General features: G+C 32.9%; 1 protein-coding gene across 3 annotated transcripts in view; it reads left to right on the plus strand.

Moving 5' to 3' along the window:
- The window catches only part of LOC124368092 (oxidative stress-induced growth inhibitor 2-like), a 68898-nt gene that overhangs the window by 38067 nt on the left and 6975 nt on the right, over positions 1–23856 (plus strand). For 2 of the 3 annotated variants that reach the window (XM_046825368.1, XM_046825379.1), the window contains exons 2-5: positions 16019–16187; positions 18142–18299; positions 22448–22618; positions 22808–23044. In XM_046825368.1, the coding sequence (XP_046681324.1) occupies positions 16115–16187; positions 18142–18299; positions 22448–22618; positions 22808–23044 (639 nt within the window). In that variant the 5' untranslated portion in view covers positions 16019–16114. Of the gene's footprint in view, positions 1–15785; positions 15926–16018; positions 16188–18141; positions 18300–22447; positions 22619–22807; positions 23045–23856 lie in introns of those variants that run through there. The other variant, XM_046825374.1, reaches the window with a different exon arrangement.

The raw sequence follows: 23856 nt of genomic DNA on the forward strand, positions 1-23856 counted from the left end.
AAACAAAGCAATGCGAAACAGTTCAACACATCCAAAGTCAAATGTTAGTCTGTTGTACTTTTTTTACTCATACTAGATTTGTTTTCTAGTTAGATTTTGTTAACTCTTTCTACAAAAAGAGTTGTGATGTGTAGTATTAAATTTTAAAACGATCTTAAAATTGTTCTATTGTGTCATAATTGTTAATGTTGTGTTTTAAATTATTAATCTTATCTCATCAAAATCTTTAAAGTTATATCAAAGTTTATAAACTTACGCTTGCATTTGAGACGTTTTCAAAGAATCCTTATGATGATGGTACAAACAATTTGCAAGTCATACTATGAACGTTCGAGTAGCTATTAATGTACTATTTTTTTAAATATTAATCTACTCTTGCTACCCCTAACTTTGAGTAGAAATTAATCTATTAAAATATGAGATCTTCGAAACTATCATTGTAAGTAATCAATACAAAATCGTTCAGGTACTTGTACACGAACTTAACAGTGAGGGAGATGCGATGTCTGTATCTGTCGACAGTTCCATTCAAACAGTAAGTGACCTTACAGGAAATATTGTTGTGGTTGTGGTGTCGCCGCGACAACCGCTATTATTGTGAGGTATTCCACCCGAGGTCTGCTATGGGTAATGGTAATAGCGCTGGGAATGGAAAGTTGTAAACAGTGATTTGTCACGCGTTCGTACAGTAGGCGGAGTTGCTAGGAGACTTGACCTAGCCTACTACCACCACACCACAGAGCAGTGCTGCCCCTGTACAGCTCCGCGTGTGGCCGAGGTCAAGGTCTGACGCGACCACGACTCTTGCCGTGCTCTGCAACATTGGCGTGTTGGTATCATCGTGTTGCTCATGAGATACACGCCAGTGAGCCGAAACCACGATATAATTACTATTCGATGTTAAGGCAAAACTGTCCATTTCTATCTACAAGCATAGACGTCATAGTCGAACGTTCTTTATATTGACGTGACAACGTATATGTTGTACACAGCACTACAAAGCGTGCCACTCACACTCTCAATCGGCCATACAAATCTTAACTTATACAAATATGTATAGACTTTCTGCACAACCCCCTCTAGTTGGGCCAGATGTATTACCCATCTCCCAGTTGTAGAAGGTCGGAGAAGCTGATTGACGTTTTAACCAAGCTTTGAACGCTTTCGGCGTATGAGAGTCGGGAGACTGGTGATAAAAACAACACCGGCCGGAGAGGGCAAGCGTGTAAAAACTACCGTCTTGTGTTGTCAACTTCTTATGTTATCCCTACCTCTAGTATCGTGAGTGAGTACGTCTTGCCCTCGTACGAAACTATCTTTTCTCACACAGTAGAGCTCTCTGCAAGCTGGCTTGCACGACTCAGGAAGCCAATAATATTCAAATTTGTAATATTATACAGTGGGTAGTGACTGTCGAGCTGATTAAATTCAACACGTGGGGAGTGCTCTATAGAAAACTATTCATCCGGACTAGAAGAATTAAGAAATCACTAATTGTTATTGATCTCACGGTAATAGTATACCTTAATAAGGTGAGCAAAAGGCATGACGGTCTTGACATTTCGATCAACTTATTCATTATAATCTAGTTTTGAAAGAGAGGTTTAAAATTACTGCAGAGTTTAAATATTAGATAAAAATGCAATACTTTACAAACAATCTAATAAACAATTTTCCACAACAGAGCTTATATATCTGTACTTGAAATCTGTATATAAACATAGACTTTTAGTAGATTGATCATATTTTCAAGATTATACATTTTATGAGATAATTCTAAGTGTTTATTGGACCGTATTTAGTTTGGTTTGTGCTTTTAAATAAGCTTATTTGAAAAGTATTTACCGAATTGAAGTTAGTAGTAGCTCAGAATTACAGAAACATATATAATTGCATAAATCGTAAACGTAATATGAGTGCAAAACAGACGGTTTCAAGTAAGTAAACCAGTTATAACGAGATTTTCTAAGTGTTTATTGGACCGTATTTAGTTTGGTTTATGCTTTTAAATAAGCTTATTTGAAAAGTATTTACCGAATTGAAGTTAGTAGTAGCTCAGAATTACAGAAACATATATAATTGCATAAATCGTAAACGTAATATGAGTGCAAAACAGACGGTTTCAAGTAAGTAAACCGGTAGTAACGAGATTTTCTAAGTGTTTATTGGACCGTATTTAGTTTGGTTTATGCTTTTAAATAAGCTTATTTGAAAAGTATTTACCGAATTGAAGTTAGTAGTAGCTCAGAATTACAGAAACATATAATGATTGCATAAATCGTAAACGTAATATGAGTGCAAAACAGACGGTTTCAAGTAAGTAAACCGGTAGTAACGAGATTTTCTAAGTGTTTATTGGACCGTATTTAGTTTGGTTTATGCTTTTAAATAAGCTTATTTGAAAAGTATTTACCGAATTGAAGTTAGTAGTAGCTCAGAATTACAGAAACATATATAATTGCATAAATCGTAAACGTAATATGAGTGCAAAACAGACGGTTTCAAGTAAGTAAACCGGTAGTAACGAGATTTTCTAAGTGTTTATTGGACCGTATTTAGTTTGGTTTATGCTTTTAAATAAGCTTATTTGAAAAGTATTTACCGAATTGAAGTTAGTAGTAGCTCAGAATTACAGAAACATATAATGATTGCATAAATCGTAAACGTAATATGAGTGCAAAACAGACGGTTTCAAGTAAGTAAACCAGTTATAACGAGATTTTCTAAGTGTTTATTGGACCGTATTTAGTTTGGTTTATGCTTTTAAATAAGCTTATTTGAAAAGTATTTACCGAATTGAAGTTAGTAGTAGCTCAGAATTACAGAAACATATATAATTGCATAAATCGTAAACGTAATATGAGTGCAAAACAGACGGTTTCAAGTAAGTAAACCGGTAGTAACGAGATTTTCTAAGTGTTTATTGGACCGTATTTAGTTTGGTTTATGCTTTTAAATAAGCTTATTTGAAAAGTATTTACCGAATTGAAGTTAGTAGTAGCTCAGAATTACAGAAACATATAATGATTGCATAAATCGTAAACGTAATATGAGTGCAAAACAGACGGTTTCAAGTAAGTAAACCGGTAGTAACGAGATTTTCTAAGTGTTTATTGGACCGTATTTAGTTTGGTTTATGCTTTTAAATAAGCTTATTTGAAAAGTATTTACCGAATTGAAGTTAGTAGTAGCTCAGAATTACAGAAACATATATAATTGCATAAATCGTAAACGTAATATGAGTGCAAAACAGACGGTTTCAAGTAAGTAAACCGGTAGTAACGAGATTTTCTAAGTGTTTATTGGACCGTATTTAGTTTGGTTTATGCTTTTAAATAAGCTTATTTGAAAAGTATTTACCGAATTGAAGTTAGTAGTAGCTCAGAATTACAGAAACATATAATGATTGCATAAATCGTAAACGTAATATGAGTGCAAAACAGACGGTTTCAAGTAAGTAAACCGGTAGTAACGAGATTTTCTAAGTGTTTATTGGACCGTATTTAGTTTGGTTTATGCTTTTAAATAAGCTTATTTGAAAAGTATTTACCGAATTGAAGTTAGTAGTAGCTCAGAATTACAGAAACATATATAATTGCATAAATCGTAAACGTAATATGAGTGCAAAACAGACGGTTTCAAGTAAGTAAACCGGTAGTAACGAGATTTTCTAAGTGTTTATTGGACCGTATTTAGTTTGGTTTATGCTTTTAAATAAGCTTATTTGAAAAGTATTTACCGAATTGAAGTTAGTAGTAGCTCAGAATTACAGAAACATATAATGATTGCATAAATCGTAAACGTAATATGAGTGCAAAACAGACGGTTTCAAGTAAGTAAACCGGTAGTAACGAGATTTTCTAAGTGTTTATTGGACCGTATTTAGTTTGGTTTATGCTTTTAAATAAGCTTATTTGAAAAGTATTTACCGAATTGAAGTTAGTAGTAGCTCAGAATTACAGAAACATATATAATTGCATAAATCGTAAACGTAATATGAGTGCAAAACAGACGGTTTCAAGTAAGTAAACCGGTAGTAACGAGATTTTCTAAGTGTTTATTGGACCGTATTTAGTTTGGTTTATGCTTTTAAATAAGCTTATTTGAAAAGTATTTACCGAATTGAAGTTAGTAGTAGCTCAGAATTACAGAAACATATAATGATTGCATAAATCGTAAACGTAATATGAGTGCAAAACAGACGGTTTCAAGTAAGTAAACCGGTAGTAACGAGATTTTCTAAGTGTTTATTGGACCGTATTTAGTTTGGTTTATGCTTTTAAATAAGCTTATTTGAAAAGTATTTACCGAATTGAAGTTAGTAGTAGCTCAGAATTACAGAAACATATATAATTGCATAAATCGTAAACGTAATATGAGTGCAAAACAGACGGTTTCAAGTAAGTAAACCGGTAGTAACGAGATTTTCTAAGTGTTTATTGGACCGTATTTAGTTTGGTTTATGCTTTTAAATAAGCTTATTTGAAAAGTATTTACCGAATTGAAGTTAGTAGTAGCTCAGAATTACAGAAACATATAATGATTGCATAAATCGTAAACGTAATATGAGTGCAAAACAGACGGTTTCAAGTAAGTAAACCGGTAGTAACGAGATTTTCTAAGTGTTTATTGGACCGTATTTAGTTTGGTTTATGCTTTTAAATAAGCTTATTTGAAAAGTATTTACCGAATTGAAGTTAGTAGTAGCTCAGAATTACAGAAACATATATAATTGCATAAATCGTAAACGTAATATGAGTGCAAAACAGACGGTTTCAAGTAAGTAAACCGGTAGTAACGAGATTTTCTAAGTGTTTATTGGACCGTATTTAGTTTGGTTTATGCTTTTAAATAAGCTTATTTGAAAAGTATTTACCGAATTGAAGTTAGTAGTAGCTCAGAATTACAGAAACATATATAATTGCATAAATCGTAAACGTAATATGAGTGCAAAACAGACGGTTTCAAGTAAGTAAACCGGTAGTAACGAGATTTTCTAAGTGTTTATTGGACCGTATTTAGTTTGGTTTATGCTTTTAAATAAGCTTATTTGAAAAGTATTTACCGAATTGAAGTTAGTAGTAGCTCAGAATTACAGAAACATATAATTGCATAAATCGTAAACGTAATATGAGTGCAAAACAGACGGTTTCAAGTAAGTAAACCGGTAGTAACGAGATTTTCTAAGTGTTTATTGGACCGTATTTAGTTTGGTTTATGCTTTTAAATAAGCTTATTTGAAAAGTATTTACCGAATTGAAGTTAGTAGTAGCTCAGAATTACAGAAACATATATAATTGCATAAATCGTAAACGTAATATGAGTGCAAAACAGACGGTTTCAAGTAAGTAAACCAGTTATAACGAGATTTTCTAAGTGTTTATTGGACCGTATTTAGTTTGGTTTATGATTTTAAATAAGCTTATTTGAAAAGTATTTACCGAATTGAAGTTAGTAGTAGCTCAGAATTACAGAAACATATATAATTGCATAAATCGTAAACGTAATATGAGTGCAAAACAGACGGTTTCAAGTAAGTAAACCGGTAGTAACGAGATTTTCTAAGTGTTTATTGGACCGTATTTAGTTTGGTTTATGCTTTTAAATAAGCTTATTTGAAAAGTATTTACCGAATTGAAGTTAGTAGTAGCTCAGAATTACAGAAACATATATAATTGCATAAATCGTAAACGTAATATGAGTGCAAAACAGACGGTTTCAAGTAAGTAAACCGGTAGTAACGAGATTTTCTAAGTGTTTATTGGACCGTATTTAGTTTGGTTTATGCTTTTAAATAAGCTTATTTGAAAAGTATTTACCGAATTGAAGTTAGTAGTAGCTCAGAATTACAGAAACATATATAATTGCATAAATCGTAAACGTAATATGAGTGCAAAACAGACGGTTTCAAGTAAGTAAACCGGTAGTAACGAGATTTTCTAAGTGTTTATTGGACCGTATTTAGTTTGGTTTATGCTTTTAAATAAGCTTATTTGAAAAGTATTTACCGAATTGAAGTTAGTAGTAGCTCAGAATTACAGAAACATATATAATTGCATAAATCGTAAACGTAATATGAGTGCAAAACAGACGGTTTCAAGTAAGTAAACCGGTAATAACGAGATTTTCTAAGTGTTTATTGGACCGTATTTAGTTTGGTTTATGCTTTTAAATAAGCTTATTTGAAAAGTATTTACCGAATTGAAGTTAGTAGTAGCTCAGAATTACAGAAACATATAATGATTGCATAAATCGTAAACGTAATATGAGTGCAAAACAGACGGTTTCAAGTAAGTAAACCGGTAGTAACGAGATTTTCTAAGTGTTTATTGGACCGTATTTAGTTTGGTTTATGCTTTTAAATAAGCTTATTTGAAAAGTATTTACCGAATTGAAGTTAGTAGTAGCTCAGAATTACAGAAACATATATAATTGCATAAATCGTAAACGTAATATGAGTGCAAAACAGACGGTTTCAAGTAAGTAAACCGGTAGTAACGAGATTTTCTGAGAACTAGGAAGCTGCTTATTCCACATAGACCTGTTAGTTTCTTGTTATATGTAAAAAAGTATACTCACTGTATAAATTGAGTTAATAAAAAAATAAAGGAATATATCTAATTAAATAAAAACAATATTGTGAAGGATAATTTGTAACCGGTTTCGGTAGAGGGAAGAGAGTGAGAACATAAGTCAGGAAATGACTTGACCTACCAAGGTCATCCGTAAGCTATTTGCTATAATCGTGTTGGATAAACTGTAGATAGACGCGTGGTAAAAGGGTTAACTAGGAGATTTTTACTATAGTACATAATTAAAGATAAGGCGGTTGTTTACTATTGTAAAAAACTTTCCATTCAACACAAGGTTATTGAGCGTTATAGCGTGTGTGCGAATTAATTGTTACTTGGAATACCAACCACGACTCGCATTAATTTTGTGTATCTCGATTTTGGTAGCTAAAGTTTCTTGCGTGTGGTAGTCAATTATTATTTGGAGATGTCATACAAATATTTTGGAATAGGGTAGGCCTATATCTCATTTCTGGTTATTAATTTTATCTCTCTAAATGTTTTACTAAAACAAAAGAGTCTACAGTTTCTCGGTTAATTATTTTTAATGTAACCATTTAATGCCAATTTTAAAGATTCTTTATCCATTGGTGAAGTGGAAAAATGGGTGGGTGATTTGTGAAACACCATGAAATTATACCGAACTTAACGGTGTGCATCAAGACAAGGCTTGCAGTTATTGACAAATATACTTGTAAATTGATTGCGCAGATGTTCCATTTGACGACATATGTTCAAGAATTAACATTGTAGTTTCGTGTGTTCAAAAGTCTTACCCCATCCGTAACTATTTAATTGTTTAGAGTTTTCAGACCTTTGGAAATATGTAAAAACATCACCTGAGAGTTATTGATGGATTTCATAATTACTTCCTTAAAATAGAGTGTGGCGGCCTACTCAGACATTTTAAATATACTGGCCTATCGGGTAACCGCAAATAAAGTTTTGACAAGATAACACTAACGCCTCAAAAACTCCTATTTCTTACCACTCTGTCCAAAATGGCAGCCGTGAACACAGGTAAAAGTCTAACTTCAGTTGGACGCTTTGTTGATTTGAACTGACCCACATAATCAGTACTCTTCTTCTTGTCTCAAGACCTCTTAAATAGGATATCACTCGATGTGGAGTTGCTGTTGAGAATCTGTTACCCCTCCCCAATGATAAGTGTTTGTAGTGGTGTGTAGAATGTGTTTAACAGTAACTGCATCGAGTAACATAGATATTGATAGAAAGATATGAATGGTGATAATTAGACATCTTTAAGTTGACTTCATCCTACATAACGTCCATTGATGTCAGAATTTTATATTTATTAAAACGTTTCTCATTTTGGATACAGTCTTTGGGAACTGGATTCCGGTGTCTTTAGTTTTCTCTCACGAGGATGATAATCCGTTGTGAGTTACTCTACTACCTCATTATAAGGGAAAGATAGGGATGAGATTTTGAAATTCGTCAAAAACGTTCTCAGGTGATATCACAAGTTCCCAAGTCTGTTTTTAATAACTATTACCCATTCAAAAATTAAGGTGGGGGAGTGAACTTTAGGGAAATCTGGTTATATACTTACATCGCCGTATACAAGCGATATCATATAAAAGCTAAACATGATTATTAAGTGTAAAATAATAGTAATATATCAGGGATTAAAATGTGAGTAGACATAGAATTTGAAGCAGCCTACGGTTTGTTGACTTAGATATCGACTAGGCAAAGAAAAAAGTAACATGTGAGTTTGAGTCAACACTTTTATTTGCTAAGCTATGTACATCCCTGTAATTAAAGCTAACAGACCTACACCAACTGAGACAAGTCAAGGTCAATTAATTGAACCAACAAGTCCTCATTTGACTACTCAGTGCAATTAAAGTCAATTAGGGGTCACCGAACTAACAAATTAGTGAACGTGTTTAATTGAGTTACTAGGGCCAGTGTGTTATCTTAAGGTTTGAAACTGAGAGCACATGATGGCCATGGTTCAGAATGTCAAGGGGTTACATATTACAATTTTATTAGTTTACAGATTCTTGTATATTTCTGATGCTTTTGGGTAGAATAACCTAACTGTAATAAAAAATGCCTTCGAAAAGCATCATTCCTTAATTGAAAAATCAATAACAACCCAACGTGTTATCAAAAAGAGATGACGAATTGATAATTTAACTCTTCTAACCGCGACGAATCTACTGGTTCCCACCGATGAAAAATTAATGTAGCCTAAATTATTCATATTTATCAGAAACTAACTTTGACTTCGTGACAGTACTACACGTCCATGTCATGCCTGGTTCCCACCGATGAAAAATTAATGTAGCCTAAATTATTCATATTTATCAGAAACTAACTTTGACTTCGTGACAGTACTACACGTCCATGTCATGCCTGGTTCCCACCGATGAAAAATTAATGTAGCCTAAATTATTCATATTTATCAGAAACTAACTTTGACTTCGTGACAGTACTACACGTCCATGTCATGCCTGGTTCCCACCGATGAAAAATTAATGTAGCCTAAATTATTCATATTTATCAGAAACTAACTTTGACTTCGTGACAGTACTACACGTCCATGTCATGCCTGGTTCCCACCGATGAAAAATTAATGTAGCCTAAATATTCATATTTATCAGAAACTAACTTTGACTTCGTGACAGTACTACACGTCCATGTCATGCCTGGTTCCCACCGATGAAAAATTAATGTAGCCTAAATTATTCATATTTATCAGAAACTAACTTTGACTTCGTGACAGTACTACACGTCCATGTCATGCCTACTAGGCTACTTGTGTTATGACTAGTCATGCCTCCATTAGCCCAGGACACTCTGCGGTCACCCATCCCCGCGCTTATCTTTGCTTGACTTGTGATAGCTACCGATAACCGCGGTACCCACCAGATTAAATAAAGCCATTTGCAATTGAATCGTTCCTGGCTACAGTTATCAAAATGGCATTGAGCTGTGGCGCGTCGCTTTATCAAAATGTGTACAGTGTTTATCAATCAGAAGCCCACGATGCTCTCTCATGACTTATAGCACCAAACAGCGAGACTCTCGCAGATCAATTTACATCCTTGACGCACTTCCTGTTGCATTAGCATGATTTATTTCGTATTCAGTTACCAGATCACACGTTGGCGCCTGCTCCGAGTTTTGTGGCCTGTTCAGAGTAATGGTAGTGTCACTCCATTTGCGATTCAATGTCAATTTTCTAACAAACGAAACGCATACTGGATACCTAACCTCACACATTGTTTGATTAAGGTAATAGATACAACGCCAAGCCGATGTTGGAGTGTTAAGTACCCATTGTAACGTGGTAAGAATAATGTCAATCGGAAGTCACAAAAGCGGAGTTGTTAAACAAAGCGCGGCTTGTAGTCACTGCCACCTCAGTAAACACTTAAATCCGTTATACATCAATTTCTATAATTTTAAAGCTCTGACACGGGATATATTGGCTATCCGAAGATTGAGAAAATGCGTTATTATTGCTATGATGGCTTATCTATGTGTTATGAATCTAATGTGCTTCTTAAATTAATTTACAATGAACAATGAATGATTTTAGATTCGGAAATTAATTGTTTTTTATCACGAGCTAATTTTTCCTAATAAATATGTAATCTCTGTAAAAGATCAGTATCATTCAAATTTAACTGCCAAATAGTACGCGGCAAGATCGGTAAGCGGGAGTTATCGTGTACCACAAACAGCTGATTATTACATGTAAGACTTAAAATAATTAATAAAACAAAAGATAAGTCAACTTTATACTGGAATTCATTCGAGTTATAGTATAATTACAATGATCACTGAAGAAATTGAAAATGTATTGGAGATATTAACTAACATCAAGTTAAAACTTATTAGTTTGGGTCGGAGGTTGAAAGAGCTCACAATTTCCCATCTGTGGACCAGGGCGGTTGTAGCGCATTGCTGAGCTTTCTCCTTGCCTGGTCTGTTAATGGGAGAGGACGTGTGTCGGTGGTCCTCGTGCTAAAAAGCACATGTTTGTATAAAATGTTATTTCATTTTCTGTCAGACCTTCTTTGATCTGATCATAATGTTGTATAGAACAGTAATCCCTCCTCGCCAATCACACGGCCTCATCCCACTAACGTTGAATGTGCTGATTGTACATCTTCCGTCAACAGTAGATATAAGAGTGCTAATCGAACCTGTGATGCTATTGTGGATTAGCACTCATCTAAACTTGAAAGTTGCTTAAAAAATAAAGATTTAACGACAGCTCGATACTCGATTTTGTCCATTTTCACAAAACAACTCACATCACCAATCTCTCACTCGTTCTGAATGTCCATCGATTTGTTCATCCATATTTCAAGCTAATGTTACAAATTAAAAGTTATAAATGGTATGTCTTGGAGTTTAGATGTCTTTGGCGATAAATGTCCAACCACCTACATGATACCTAACAATAACTGCACAAATCGCACTCTCCCACCTGCGTGTTTGCTATCACCGTACATCTTGCATGAATTATTAGGTCCACGTTTAAGTTTACGTTTGATCTAACAGTACCTTATGCAAAATTTAAGTTTGGGTTTGATCATGTCACACTTTCATGAAAGAAGAGGGGGAGGCAAATGTAGATTAAACCATTAAATAAAAGTTACTTACATTTAAATAAAGTATTTTTAACATTACATGTTCACGCACGACCGTACATTCCTCCCTGCTATGTTGTACGAATAATGTGAACTAATTATCATATTTACTTTATTTTATACTCAACTAGTGGTGAATGTGTCCGGGGAAACTCAGGATTCGGGTCCAGCAGGAATAACAATTCTTAACTTAAACGTATTTTACGTTACTAGAGTAAACTTATAGAGAACTGGAGGGTCAATTTCAAGTTTTGAAACGATTTAGCTAATCACAATATTATGCATGTTAAGAAAATCCTTTAATTTTCAAATTAGTACAATGAAAGGACATCATACTTGGTGTGTATGGTTTTTCTTGATCTTGTTTCAAATAGGCTTAATGACCGTGTTTGTATTATATTGAAGAAGTTTCAAAATGCGGTTCGTGTAAAATATTATTACTAAATGTCCACAGAAAGTGTTCCTAACTACGAAAACAATTTGGAAGACATGAAGGATAATAGTACGGATTCATAATTAAATCAAAAAAATAATTCGCTAGTATTCTTGTATGTACTGTATTTTGATAATAATATATGTAAAAAGTTACTTTTCTTACAATTTGTTATATATACAACATCATAATTTTGTGTGTACTGATTTGTGAGAAGTTGAATATTCATAAGACTGGTAAATGATGTTTTATTGGTGGACTGTTAGCGAAGCCTATTCCTAAAAGAACTGAAAAAATCATTCTGTATCTCTATTTGTATGTCTGCACACGATATCTCGATTAAGAACTAATCTATACATTTGAAAATTCGCATGAAGCTTTATTTGTATATAAGCAACATCTAGATCGATGGTGATGCATGCTGGGATTTGGCGGAGCGTTTGCGAACATCTTTGCATTGGTCTTATTGGTAACCATGGTAACAACAAGAACATCGCAACATCGCAGAATAAATAAATTTGTAAACAAAACTTGAGTACACTCACATGACATTTTAACATGTGACATAGTTAGAGAAAGAATTTATCAGTAGACTCTAAAACTGTTCATGAAACTCTTTTTCTATGATGGTGCAAGTCCATCCATCAGATTGGCTGACTTAATTGAAACTTATCACTCAGTAGGCTGGCACAAGTTTGCCGTGGGGATGTATCGACTCCTATTATGTCTGATTGTCTGTCCGCAGGATACCTCAAGAATGTTATAAGCTATAGACTTGACAGTTTGTATACAACTCAGCGACGTTTGCTACGCCACACGTGGTACGGCGTACCTTGTTTAAATAATTTGTGTATAAATAACGTAAATAATAACACAGAACACAACAGACTTGTAATATTAAACGGAAAAGTTTTTTGTACCACTCATTGTCCACTGACTTTAATGAACTGACATTATTTAGGCTGTTTACATTTTACAACAGGGTGTTACAACCAAGCAATTCTCCTTTTATGACATTACCACTTGAGTCAGTAATCAGTCTAGAATGCAGTATGGAGATGTTTATATGACCCGCGTATAATAGTTATAGTGGTAATATAGTAGTTGTGATACATACCTTTGATAATCACAGCTCGTGATAAATTAATAAACTAATTATCACCTAGAGAGGAAGCGAGCTTTATCGTGGTTTACGGGTTTGTCACTATCGCAGTAAATTACTGTGGGCGTGGTGGCTGTACCCTCTGATAAGAAAATGTTATTCACACACAATAACGCGGGGTCTACTAAGATAGTTTCTATATTTATATTTGGAATTGTTCAGAAATTTTTGTTTACTTGTTAATATTTTGAAGTCTACACTTTATTATTATAAGTACGAGTATATTATACGAGCAAGCAATGGGCAACATCATATTACTATCTAATTGTATTTCTACATTTGATATAATATCGTGTTAGAATGTTTATAGAAAGAATAAATAGGGGTCTGACAGAATCATTTAATTTATTATACTGTATTAGTACTACTATGATTGCTTCCAAGTGCCACGTTTCGACGCAGGGACTAACTATCATGTTGATAGAGTGTTAGTCCTGATCTTAAGGTCGTATGGATAATAATAACCAAGGCAAATCTACCACTCAAAATCGAGTTGTAAAACTGGAAAGGCACAAATATTGTATGTGACATCGTCTTTAATTCAAATAAAAGACAGCTACATCCATACTTGAAGCAGCTTTCTCTTTTTTCTGAATAGTTTTTCATCAAACTCGTAATCTACCACAGATTTTTTCTACCCCTTTAGGTGTTATTCTTGAGCTTACATAACCTGCTAAATGCAATTTCTTTAGAAAATTTTTTAGTCCCAAATTGATTGTTATTGAAGTTAGAACTTATTAGTAAAAGTGTACCCTTGTTATGAGATAGGAGATATTATATTTCTCGTGCGATTTACTCCGCTGAATATTAAAATAAATAATTTCCATCAACTTCACAAGTTGAAGCTCGATCTGCTATTGATACTCGTATTCTCACAGTTCCGACAATGACATGTCGATTTTCTCGATCCCCAAATAAGTCTCTACCCGTATCTGTCCTCATGTCTGCAGTATCTCATTGCTGAAATTACAATAAAACGTGCTTTATGAATTAGCCGAGATACATTTTGGCAACATACAATAATTCCTTTCATTTCAATGTGTATTAATTTAATCTAAAAATAAACACACTCTAAATGAATCCACTGTACGAGCTAGGTTAGAAAAAAAGAACAAACATCTAGTATATCTGCGCCAAAATAATTATTTAGCTTGACCACACACAGACAAATCTATTATCTTACAGATTTCTTAAGTTTTTTTAACGTAATGATACTTGTCAGCCAGTTTTACGTACATCTAACCGAGAACTTACGTTCGGTTAGCCTACTCTACGTATTTACAGTAATCTTAGTTGAAATTAAATGTAAGTTTACTTTCACAATTCTCATATCGATACATTGGTGCATACAAACATGTCTGCAAAAAATTAATTTGTCAGCAAAGATATTAAAACATTGTAATTTCTGAATGTATATTTTATCGGAAATTAGCCTACATGGGCAAGCAGCTTGTGTGTAGGCTAGAGACGATGTCCTTTACAGAAACTAATTTCAGTTTGTTTTGCACGCTAAGGTATAGAGACAAACGAAATAATAACAATAATTTAATTAACAACTTAAATTAAACTATCCGGCACGCGAAATATATTTAATTGGCTCGAACTACTAATTTGAAAATGGAGATGACAGGTGGTGTGGTGGAAGGGGGGAAAGGAGAAAGTTATTTCTAATTAGTTTGATAAAATCAAATAAGTCTGTCGTGTCGTATAAAAAATTTAAAAAGCCAAAGTATATTTTAAGAAATTTGTCTTAATCAAGTTTTAACTTAGTAATAAACCCCAAAATAGGACACTGATTGCCAAAATGTACCTACAAGTAGGCGTGCTTGTCAGTTTCACGTGAGGCGTCATTAAGTGAAAGAATAATTGGCACCAACACACAAAAAACCTTTCAGATAAGATTGAATACGTAGGTTACTGTACACGTAAGTGGAATTTTCCGATAGGTGTGTAGAGAAGCGGTCATAAGTTTACTTTAAAACGGTACAGTCATATCGCGGTCACGTGTCAAAACAAGTGTTTTGTTTTGACAGTTTCGTGAAAATATTCAACCTCAAAATTATTTTTCCTTATTTGGTCTTGGTTGTGAACGTATTAAGATTTATGGATAAGTTCAAATAGATTTCTTATCCAAATAAATTATGTAGATAAATTAAATATATAACATATCGATTATAGTTTTTATGTGCTACAATGTGTTTGTTGTTAACAGTAGCAGGCATGCGGAAAGTTTTGTGTGATTATAACTCATTACTTTAATTAGCTATACCTGCTAATGTTCCTTTTGATTGTTTTACTAACAATGTAGCTGCACTTTACAAATAAGCTGTACATATTTACTTATTTCTTCTTATATTAAGATCTCTTGTATCCTGTCTATAAGTTACTTATGTTCTTGGGCGTGAAAAGATTACTTATCAGATTTACGAATAACCTGTCATCCAACCTGTAGTACATAATTATTTATGTAGTGAATTATCCAATGGAATATATAATTTGTTTTAAAATTAATCATCTCCCTCTAACCTTTTTATGTACACTCGAATGTCAAAATTTTAATTGAGAATACTCGTATATAATAACATAACCTGGAACAATTTTAAAGTTACCCTTCCCCGAATTTCCCAACATGGTAGATAATAGATCAACTCATAAAGGATGGCCCATCTTTAATTTTGATATTACTAGTTTAACTTTGATGCAACATAACATCGACGCCAGCAAAACCTAACAATACTGCCCTTATTTGGTATGTTATAAACATAGGTACAACTCTAACATTGATTGGACGCTAAGTTTGATAGAGTCAGCTTAAAGACCCATAATTTTAATCATTGTACTTGGTATTGTTTTGTTATTCTTGAATTAACAGAAGTAAACAATCTCGAGGTGAGAAAATACAATACGATCAAGGAAGCATTCGCGTGCCACAGGCCTTCAAACACATGTCAAACTAAATAAATAACGCACGTCAATATAGCCAACGTTTGTTTACAAACCAGCCACCAAGTCACAAGACAAGACAATCCCAGTGATCACATATCTGCAGTAAATTACAATGATGTCATCAAATACATATCTACGTGATTGAAGCACCGGACCCCCACCCCAGGACGCGATATGAGTGGGGATATAGCAATTGCACAGATAAGATTAGCAGTAGTTTTTAGTAGCTTACTGCTGATATATGCTCATTCCGCCTTTCTCTCTGTTACAGGTTTGCTCTATACCCACTCGCTCATCCCGAACCCTTGACTTATTTGAAAGCATCTGTGATATTTTTTACATATAATTTTAAGTAAAGTAACAAAAAATGAGAGACTTGAACGGTTGCGCTCACTCTACCATTTCCTCCGATGCCATCTACAAGGAGGTCGTCGTCGTCGGTAAGTAGGATAGGCAGTCAACTCAGGATTGCACAACAAGGCCTAAATGACTTGCACAATACTTAATAATACCTGCCTATATATTAGTAGTCATGTCTTCTTTACTGACCGTTTACTTTAATCATCAGTTTTTTTTTAATCATAAAAAACCTTTAAAAAGTACAGTTGATGGTGTGGATATTAAATTTTATTTTGCATTTCCTCCAATACTTAGACTAATGCAGGGATAGGATTTTTTTTAATGTGGAACTTTACATAAATGTCCTAATATCTTTTTTTACACAGTAAAGCTATTTAAAAAGTTCAGGGAGTTTGCATTGTGTAATTCCTGTATTTATTTATGTCTTACAAACAACAGCTTTATAAGCCAGATAATATACCACTTAAGTTGTGTATTAAGTGAAGTATTGGAACAATATGTAATCAATTTTATCCAAGCAGAACACATAATTTCATATTGTAATATACTTTTGAATTTAAAGAATTGTTGATTATTAACAAATTCTTTCAGAGATGATTTATAAATGTGTAAATTTTCTTTAAGTAGAGTATTAAATTATTTTCTTTCCGTGTACTGTAGAAATTCTTCTTCATATGAGATAAGTAATACTGAATTGCAAAAATGGTTATTTCAATGACTTGTACTGTGTTAATTAGCTAGTTAATTGGTATTGAAATACAAAATATTTTGTTTTACAAAAAGTAAAAGATACAATATGGTATAGTAAAGAATTTTTTTGTATCTTACATTTAAATATTCAAAACTTTAATTTATACTCTTATTCTTGAGAAAAGTAGAAACATTACATGTCACAAAACATAGTCCCAACATTTTCAAATATTTCTACCAGTGTTCAAAATAATCAAACTCCACCTATAAATATCAATGTATACAATTAAAGAAGGTTTAACTTTTAACAGACTTTTTTATTTTCTTTTAGAGTAATAGCTAACAGCTAAAACATATTCATATCAATACCAGTTACTGAAAAGCCACATGGAAAATGACCTGCAGAATATGTTTTGAGTTTTCATTCACTTGTAAGTTTGCAAAAACAAACAAGAAAAAATTACAATATTAATATATTTTATTGTATTTAATTTTTTCATCATAAAGTAAAACAAAAATAATAATAAATTTAAGGTATAAAATATAAATTTACAAATATTTAAATTGGAATTTATATCAAGTACAATATACAGGATGTAAAAATATTCCTTGATAAAGGCTTGATAATTCCCAAGCGATTACAGGTAAAGCAATAAGACTTGGTAAATCATTACTGCACCTATAAGTCTACTTATTGAAGTAATTATTATTTTTTGTCATGTCAGGGGGATGGCTCGTTAGGAGTCAGAAGAAAATCTTAAATGAAGCATGGGTCCAGTAGTACATCAAATTAAAGGTGTCTATTAGTAGAGTACAATGCCACAAATCCGATCTCAAAAGGTTCACTCTTTAAAAAATTATGTTGGTTTAAAGTTCGAAACATATACAATGTACGTCCTGTTCTAAATGGTTTAATATTCTTGTCTTGGCTGAAGTTGTGAAACTTAGTAAATGTATACTGGACTAAAGAAATAATTTTTAAGGTAGTTAGTGACTCTTCACACCTAATGGAGGATAATCTACAAGGAGCTGGGGGGAAATTTAACGTAAGCATAGCTCAAGATGTAAATTATTTTAAAATTGTTAGACTAGTACATTAGAACAATTGAACCAGTATGATATTTATCTGTTCACACATGGACTTTGATTATCAAAATGGATATGTGATAAGAAATTATCTAAATTTTAGTAAAATAATTTATGAATATAAAGTGAGGATTTTGTAATATAATGGTTTGCATGCTTAGTGGTCCAGTGAAAGCCTGGTTTAAAGGCCCACTAGCAAATATTCATAATTTTCTGTATCAGATATTATTTGATTCTGTGAATAGTGAATGCTCGCAGGTAATGGACCATCTGGCCTGGGCCTGTCATACATGCTGGCAGGAAACTGGCCCTACTACAATAATCTTGCCCACCCTGACGAGATGTTGACTGCCCGTCTTCACTCTTCACGACACACTCGCTCTCTCATTCACCAGGATCTCAAGTTTTTATCTCAGGTTGGTATTTGTTAACAAATGTTCATTTCAGTCACTAAAATATTTTAAATTTTATAACAAAAACTATAATAAAATGAGTACTGTTACCCTTTGAGTGCCACAGCGTCGCTAATTTTGACGGTATGAAAAGTGCATAAAGTGCCAGCGTCGCCAATTTTGACGTTTCGTATTTCGATAATATTTTATATAGTACAAGATTATTTTGGCCAAATAATCAGGCGGCTGTATTCAATAGGTTTCAAACTATCAATAAATACGAGTTTTATGTTGTTTCTCTACTATTTTATCTGTAAAACTTATGTTGTTTGGGTACTTATCAAGAAGCCACTATTTTTGGACGAGTTTTCCTTATCGGGGACAAAATAAATTATAGTATTAAGAACAACTTACTTTATTTAATCTATTTTGGAATTTACAAGTTATTACGACAATCAATTAAATCAAAAACTATAAGAACAACGTTTCATTATTCGAAAATGTCAGGTAATTCCTGTGTTTATTTGAAGACGATTTGGAGATAGGAAGTATGACTCATCGAGTATTTTTAGATTCTTTATGGAAGAAGGAACGTATAATGAAGTTTATTTTGATCTCTGATAAGGAAAACTCGTCCAAAAATAGTGGGCTGTGATAATTACCTGTGCGATGATTCTGTCTTCCAGTCACGCGACGCGACGTAGCGGACGAGTACCGTGTTGCGTAACGGCATTTCTTGTTGTTTATGTGCCGATAACCAAGCATTTGAGTAAATACAAAATAAAATAGTAAATTATACAGTATTTTACTGTATTTCTTTACAAAAGTAATGTATGATTTGAGTTGTGTTCAAGCGAAAAAACGTGAGTTTTCAGTGTAAATATTATTAGTTTTATTATTTAGTAAATGTAAACTTTTACGTAAATATGTTAGGAAGTATTTCTTTTTAAATTTACTAATCATATTTATTTGTGTTGTATTAATGATTTATTAGATTTATTGGGAAAACTAGATCATTACTAAGTAATTTCTGAACTCTGACAAATGAAATACAGTTTATAAAATGTCGGTACCTGGCAGCATTTTGTTAATACATATAATGCCATGTTTTAAAAATTCTAGAATAAGATATTACACATGGGTTTTATTTAGAATCATATGGCCTTTATCATGGTATAAAGAAAAAAAATCTTAAAAATACAGTATACACGCAAATTAGGTCGAAACTTAACTTTTTATACAAAAGTAAAAAACTTTTTTTATAAATACTGAAATTTTTATATTTTTATAAATCAAATTTTATTTGTAACGATATGTATCATATTCTGCATTTTAATAAGAAAAACAACAACAAAAAAATTATGGAAATCTGTTTGGTAGTTATTTTACAACAGCTTTTTTCCCAAAAGCTTACAAATATGCGAAAAACAGCGTGGCACTTTATGCATATGCCTTCGGAAAATACCCGTGGCACTCAAAGGGTTAAGAAAAAATTACAAAAACCATTACAGTATTTTTGTTTAATTATGCAAAGTACAGAACAGCAATTAAAATACACTAGGATAACTAATAAAAATACTTTGTTTAATGACTGTTGTTGACAATAAATAGTTTTAAAAGATAGGATTTTGTATGACAAATATAAAAAATCCTGTTATATTAATAAAAACAACTAGCAAGGCATTTGGTATTCCAGAGACAGCTGGAGAGTTTTTATTCAATGTAATATGTTATGTGTTATAAAGCAATTAATACAGTAAAGTTTTGATTTTTAGTTGTTGGTCTGCAACATAATATTTCCAATAGTTACCAAATTAACTCTGATGATACAAGCATCTGCTTCAACGACAGCTATCTTATGACCCAATTTCCTGATTCTGCACTGACTTTTTCCAATGTCTTTGGGAATTTCCTCTAATTTTCTGTACTAATTTTTATTCCAATGGAAAATTCCTAAAATATAGTTTTTGTTTATTTTAAAAGTAGTCTTTGTACCTGGGTGTGTTAATATTGTTTATTGCAATAGATCTAATACTTTACAAACTGTGCTGTTCAAATAAAATACATACACACTAGTTATCAGTAGAAAATACCAGTAGAGTAAAACTTTGAATTTTTACATATAGATTTACATACAATGTATAAGAATATTAATACCTAGTATAGTGTAATATTTCATAATACAATAATTGGATTTAAAATAAACTTACAGAAACTATTATTATTTGATATTTTTCATGCTAAAGCAATTTCAATTGCTAAGTACAAAATCAAATGAAAGTTTTCTATCAGTTGAACCGCTGATAATACAAATCATGCACCTCACCAAGGGTTAACAATCTTGGTTTGTGTATCTTGGGTGCTATATATGTTTAATCAAGATGTGTGTTAAACAGGTACATAACCACTTTAGAGATAAGCAATCTATCTGTCTCATACTGTAAGTGAGATATGGTTATATAATTGTCTAGATTACAGCTGAAATTGGTCTATGTAGTTTCCGTTTCACAATCAAAACCCAAAAGATAGATTAGATTAATTTGGTCAGAGTCATTTTAAATTTCTTTGCATTTACAGAAGACTGAGGATTCAGTATTAGTGGTATTAGTATTAGATGTGACGACTTTCACCACCCCTGTTATGCTCATTGTCACATGAGTCCTAATAAAATGAGACTTAATTTTATTTCATGTACATTTTTCAAGAAGACAAATTTTATAGCTAAGACCACACTTTTCAAAAGAGTCAGCACACCCAAAAAGAAATTAAGAAAAGTAATTTAAAATATTAAATTAAAGCATATATGCAAGTTGTGAGATTTTAAGAAAATGTAAACAATTCGACCTTAGAGTAACATATTCGTATTATACCATTTGTAAAACACACACACACACACACACACACACACACACACACACACACACACACACACACACACACACACATACACACACATACAGAGAGTTCACAAAAGGGTGTCACAAACTTCTGTTACTGATAGTACTCATCATTGCAAACAATAAATGTCACATAAACATGGTCAAGAAATACCTCGTTTAGCCGCCATTTTGTGTCTTTTATTTAAAAAATTATTATCTCATAAGATAGATAAGCTTTGACACATAGGTATAAATAAATAAGAGGAAAATTAAAAAAATGTTGTGTTATTTTCTTTAATAACAAAGTCAACTAACATAATAAAAAACCAGTATAGTTATAAAAAATTTACTAAATGCTAACTATTTCAGCAATTTTATTACAAATCCAAAGGTATTTATTTCAACAAAATCCGTCAATGCATAGGTGAACACAATCACTTTAAATGTATGCTTGCACAAGCTGGAAGCAGCAAACATTTTGTCTTTTTATAGGCATCAGGTGTTTTACTTAGGTTATACACATTTTTAAAGATACCAACTATTTTGAAATTTGTATAACAATTCCAACTGTACTTATTTCAACAAAATCCCTTTACCCATAAGCGAGCATGACCACTTTAAAGATACACTTCCACAAGCCGAGAGCGCCAATCATCTCACACACAGAGAGAGGTATCAATTATTTGTTGCAAAAAATCCTGTTTTGAGGGACGGATAAACATAGTTTAAAAATAACACCATTACATGGCATATCATTTTAAATTTCTTGATAAAAAAGAATTTGAAAACTAAAGGTTTTAAAAGCATACACAGTGGCTTCAACAATAAAGTCCAGATACCGTACATTGTTGTATTAAGTGAAAGGTCAACTAAATACATAATGTTTACCACCGTAACATACTGTAAGCGTTTGTCTGACTTTATCAAACATAACGTTTAATTAAATTTTAAATTTGTTTAAATGGTGCTTATTTTGAACAGGGTGATCAAAAGACTGATTTCTCAAGTTGGTCTCAGCAAGATATTTAATTTGGTGCCTCACTTGATGGGTCATCCCGTTTCAAATTTTTTAGTTAATTCCTCACATCTATTTTGTATGATATGCATGTCTGAAGTCCACCAAATATATTCTGATTTAATGTTATTACATAACCTACAAATTTTTTAATTCTCAACTTTAGGGTTATTAACGTAATGTTGATGGACTGCCTAATTCACCTGTTATCTGAAGCAGGACTGGACACGCCACAGTTGTTGACGTGCTGGTATAAACGTGTATGTGGCATGTTACAGGGTCTAGAGGGACGCTCTAATAACCCAGTATCAGTGCTGGTGGACTGTCTAACTCACCCAGGTGCTGATGCAGGACTGGACACGCCACAACTGCTGAGGTGGCGCCCTCATGCTGATAAGGCTGTAGATCACATTGTATTGGGCAAGGGTCCTCCTGGTGGTGCCTGGCAGGTAACCTCATTTTCTTTTATTTCTGTGCATATATGCTATAAAGTTCAAAGTGACGTAATGTTATATTTCAGTTGGTAGCGTTTCATATGAATTTAAGCTAGCTTTGAATCCATTTAACTATGGTAACAAATTTTATATAGTTCCTATCAGAACAAGATTTACTTTCCTTACACGCTGTCTCTCTTACAGGCAATGGATGGGAATGTGTTGACGATAAGTCTCAATTCATGGATGGAACTCCCTGGATTGGAGTTCCGGCGTTGGGAGGCTCGCAACGGCAGCCCCGTGACATCCACTCGCCGTGTACCTGTGGCCTCAGTTGCTGCCTACTACAGAGACTATGTTAGGCTCATGAGACTCTCCAAGTACTTCCGCAGTGGAGTGGTTGTTACCTCTGTTCGCCCAATTGGAGGGCTTGCCTCTCAGGTGTATATACTATCCAAACCACGTATTGACTACCACTGTGTATTATTAAAATACTCAATTAGTCTACATTTATTCTGCTCAATACTTAAATAGGCTTAAGTTGTAATATCCAATTATAAACAATAAACAGTACCTAATCGCATCACTCTACTGCGTTACTCTGTATATTCAATTTTATTTGTTCTTTGGGCATTCTTTGCAAAGATTGTTATCTTTAGTAAGAGGGGTAAGATGAATTAGAGGATAGTTTAGATAAAAGTTTAATTATGAAGAGATTAGGTCTAACCTGAAGAGATTGGTCAATAACCTGTCTCAGATTTATTATTGCTTTAGTCTCTTTATTATGGTTTCGCTGATCAGTCAAGTAAGGTACTGGAATGGTAAAATATGGGGAACAGGTTTGCAAGACAGTCATAAATTTCTTCTTTCAAGAGAAGTGAGTTATTGTACTACTCTATTGTGAGCTATTGTATCGTATTATATTCTTGTATAACTGACTAGACGATATTTGAAATTATTTACTACAATATGGTTACTTATGAGAATCCACAGTAAAAGTTGAATACCAAACAATGTTCCCAAACAAATACTATATTGCATCAGTCTACAACAATGAATTATTCTATAAAACTAAAATTCATCTTTCACGCAATCAATCAATCAATCAATCAATCAATCAAAATGCTTTATTTACAATTTCATCAAGAAAATGTAATGGCGTCAAAATACAGAATTGTCTTCATGCTTCTTGCTTTACAAAATTAGTAGGTTTGTGTCATGGTGAAGAATTCCTCCAATGTGTATAGCGGTCG

Source organism: Homalodisca vitripennis, chromosome 1 (assembly GCF_021130785.1).
Source record: "Homalodisca vitripennis isolate AUS2020 chromosome 1, UT_GWSS_2.1, whole genome shotgun sequence".
NCBI classification, from domain to species: Eukaryota; Metazoa; Arthropoda; class Insecta; order Hemiptera; family Cicadellidae; genus Homalodisca; species Homalodisca vitripennis.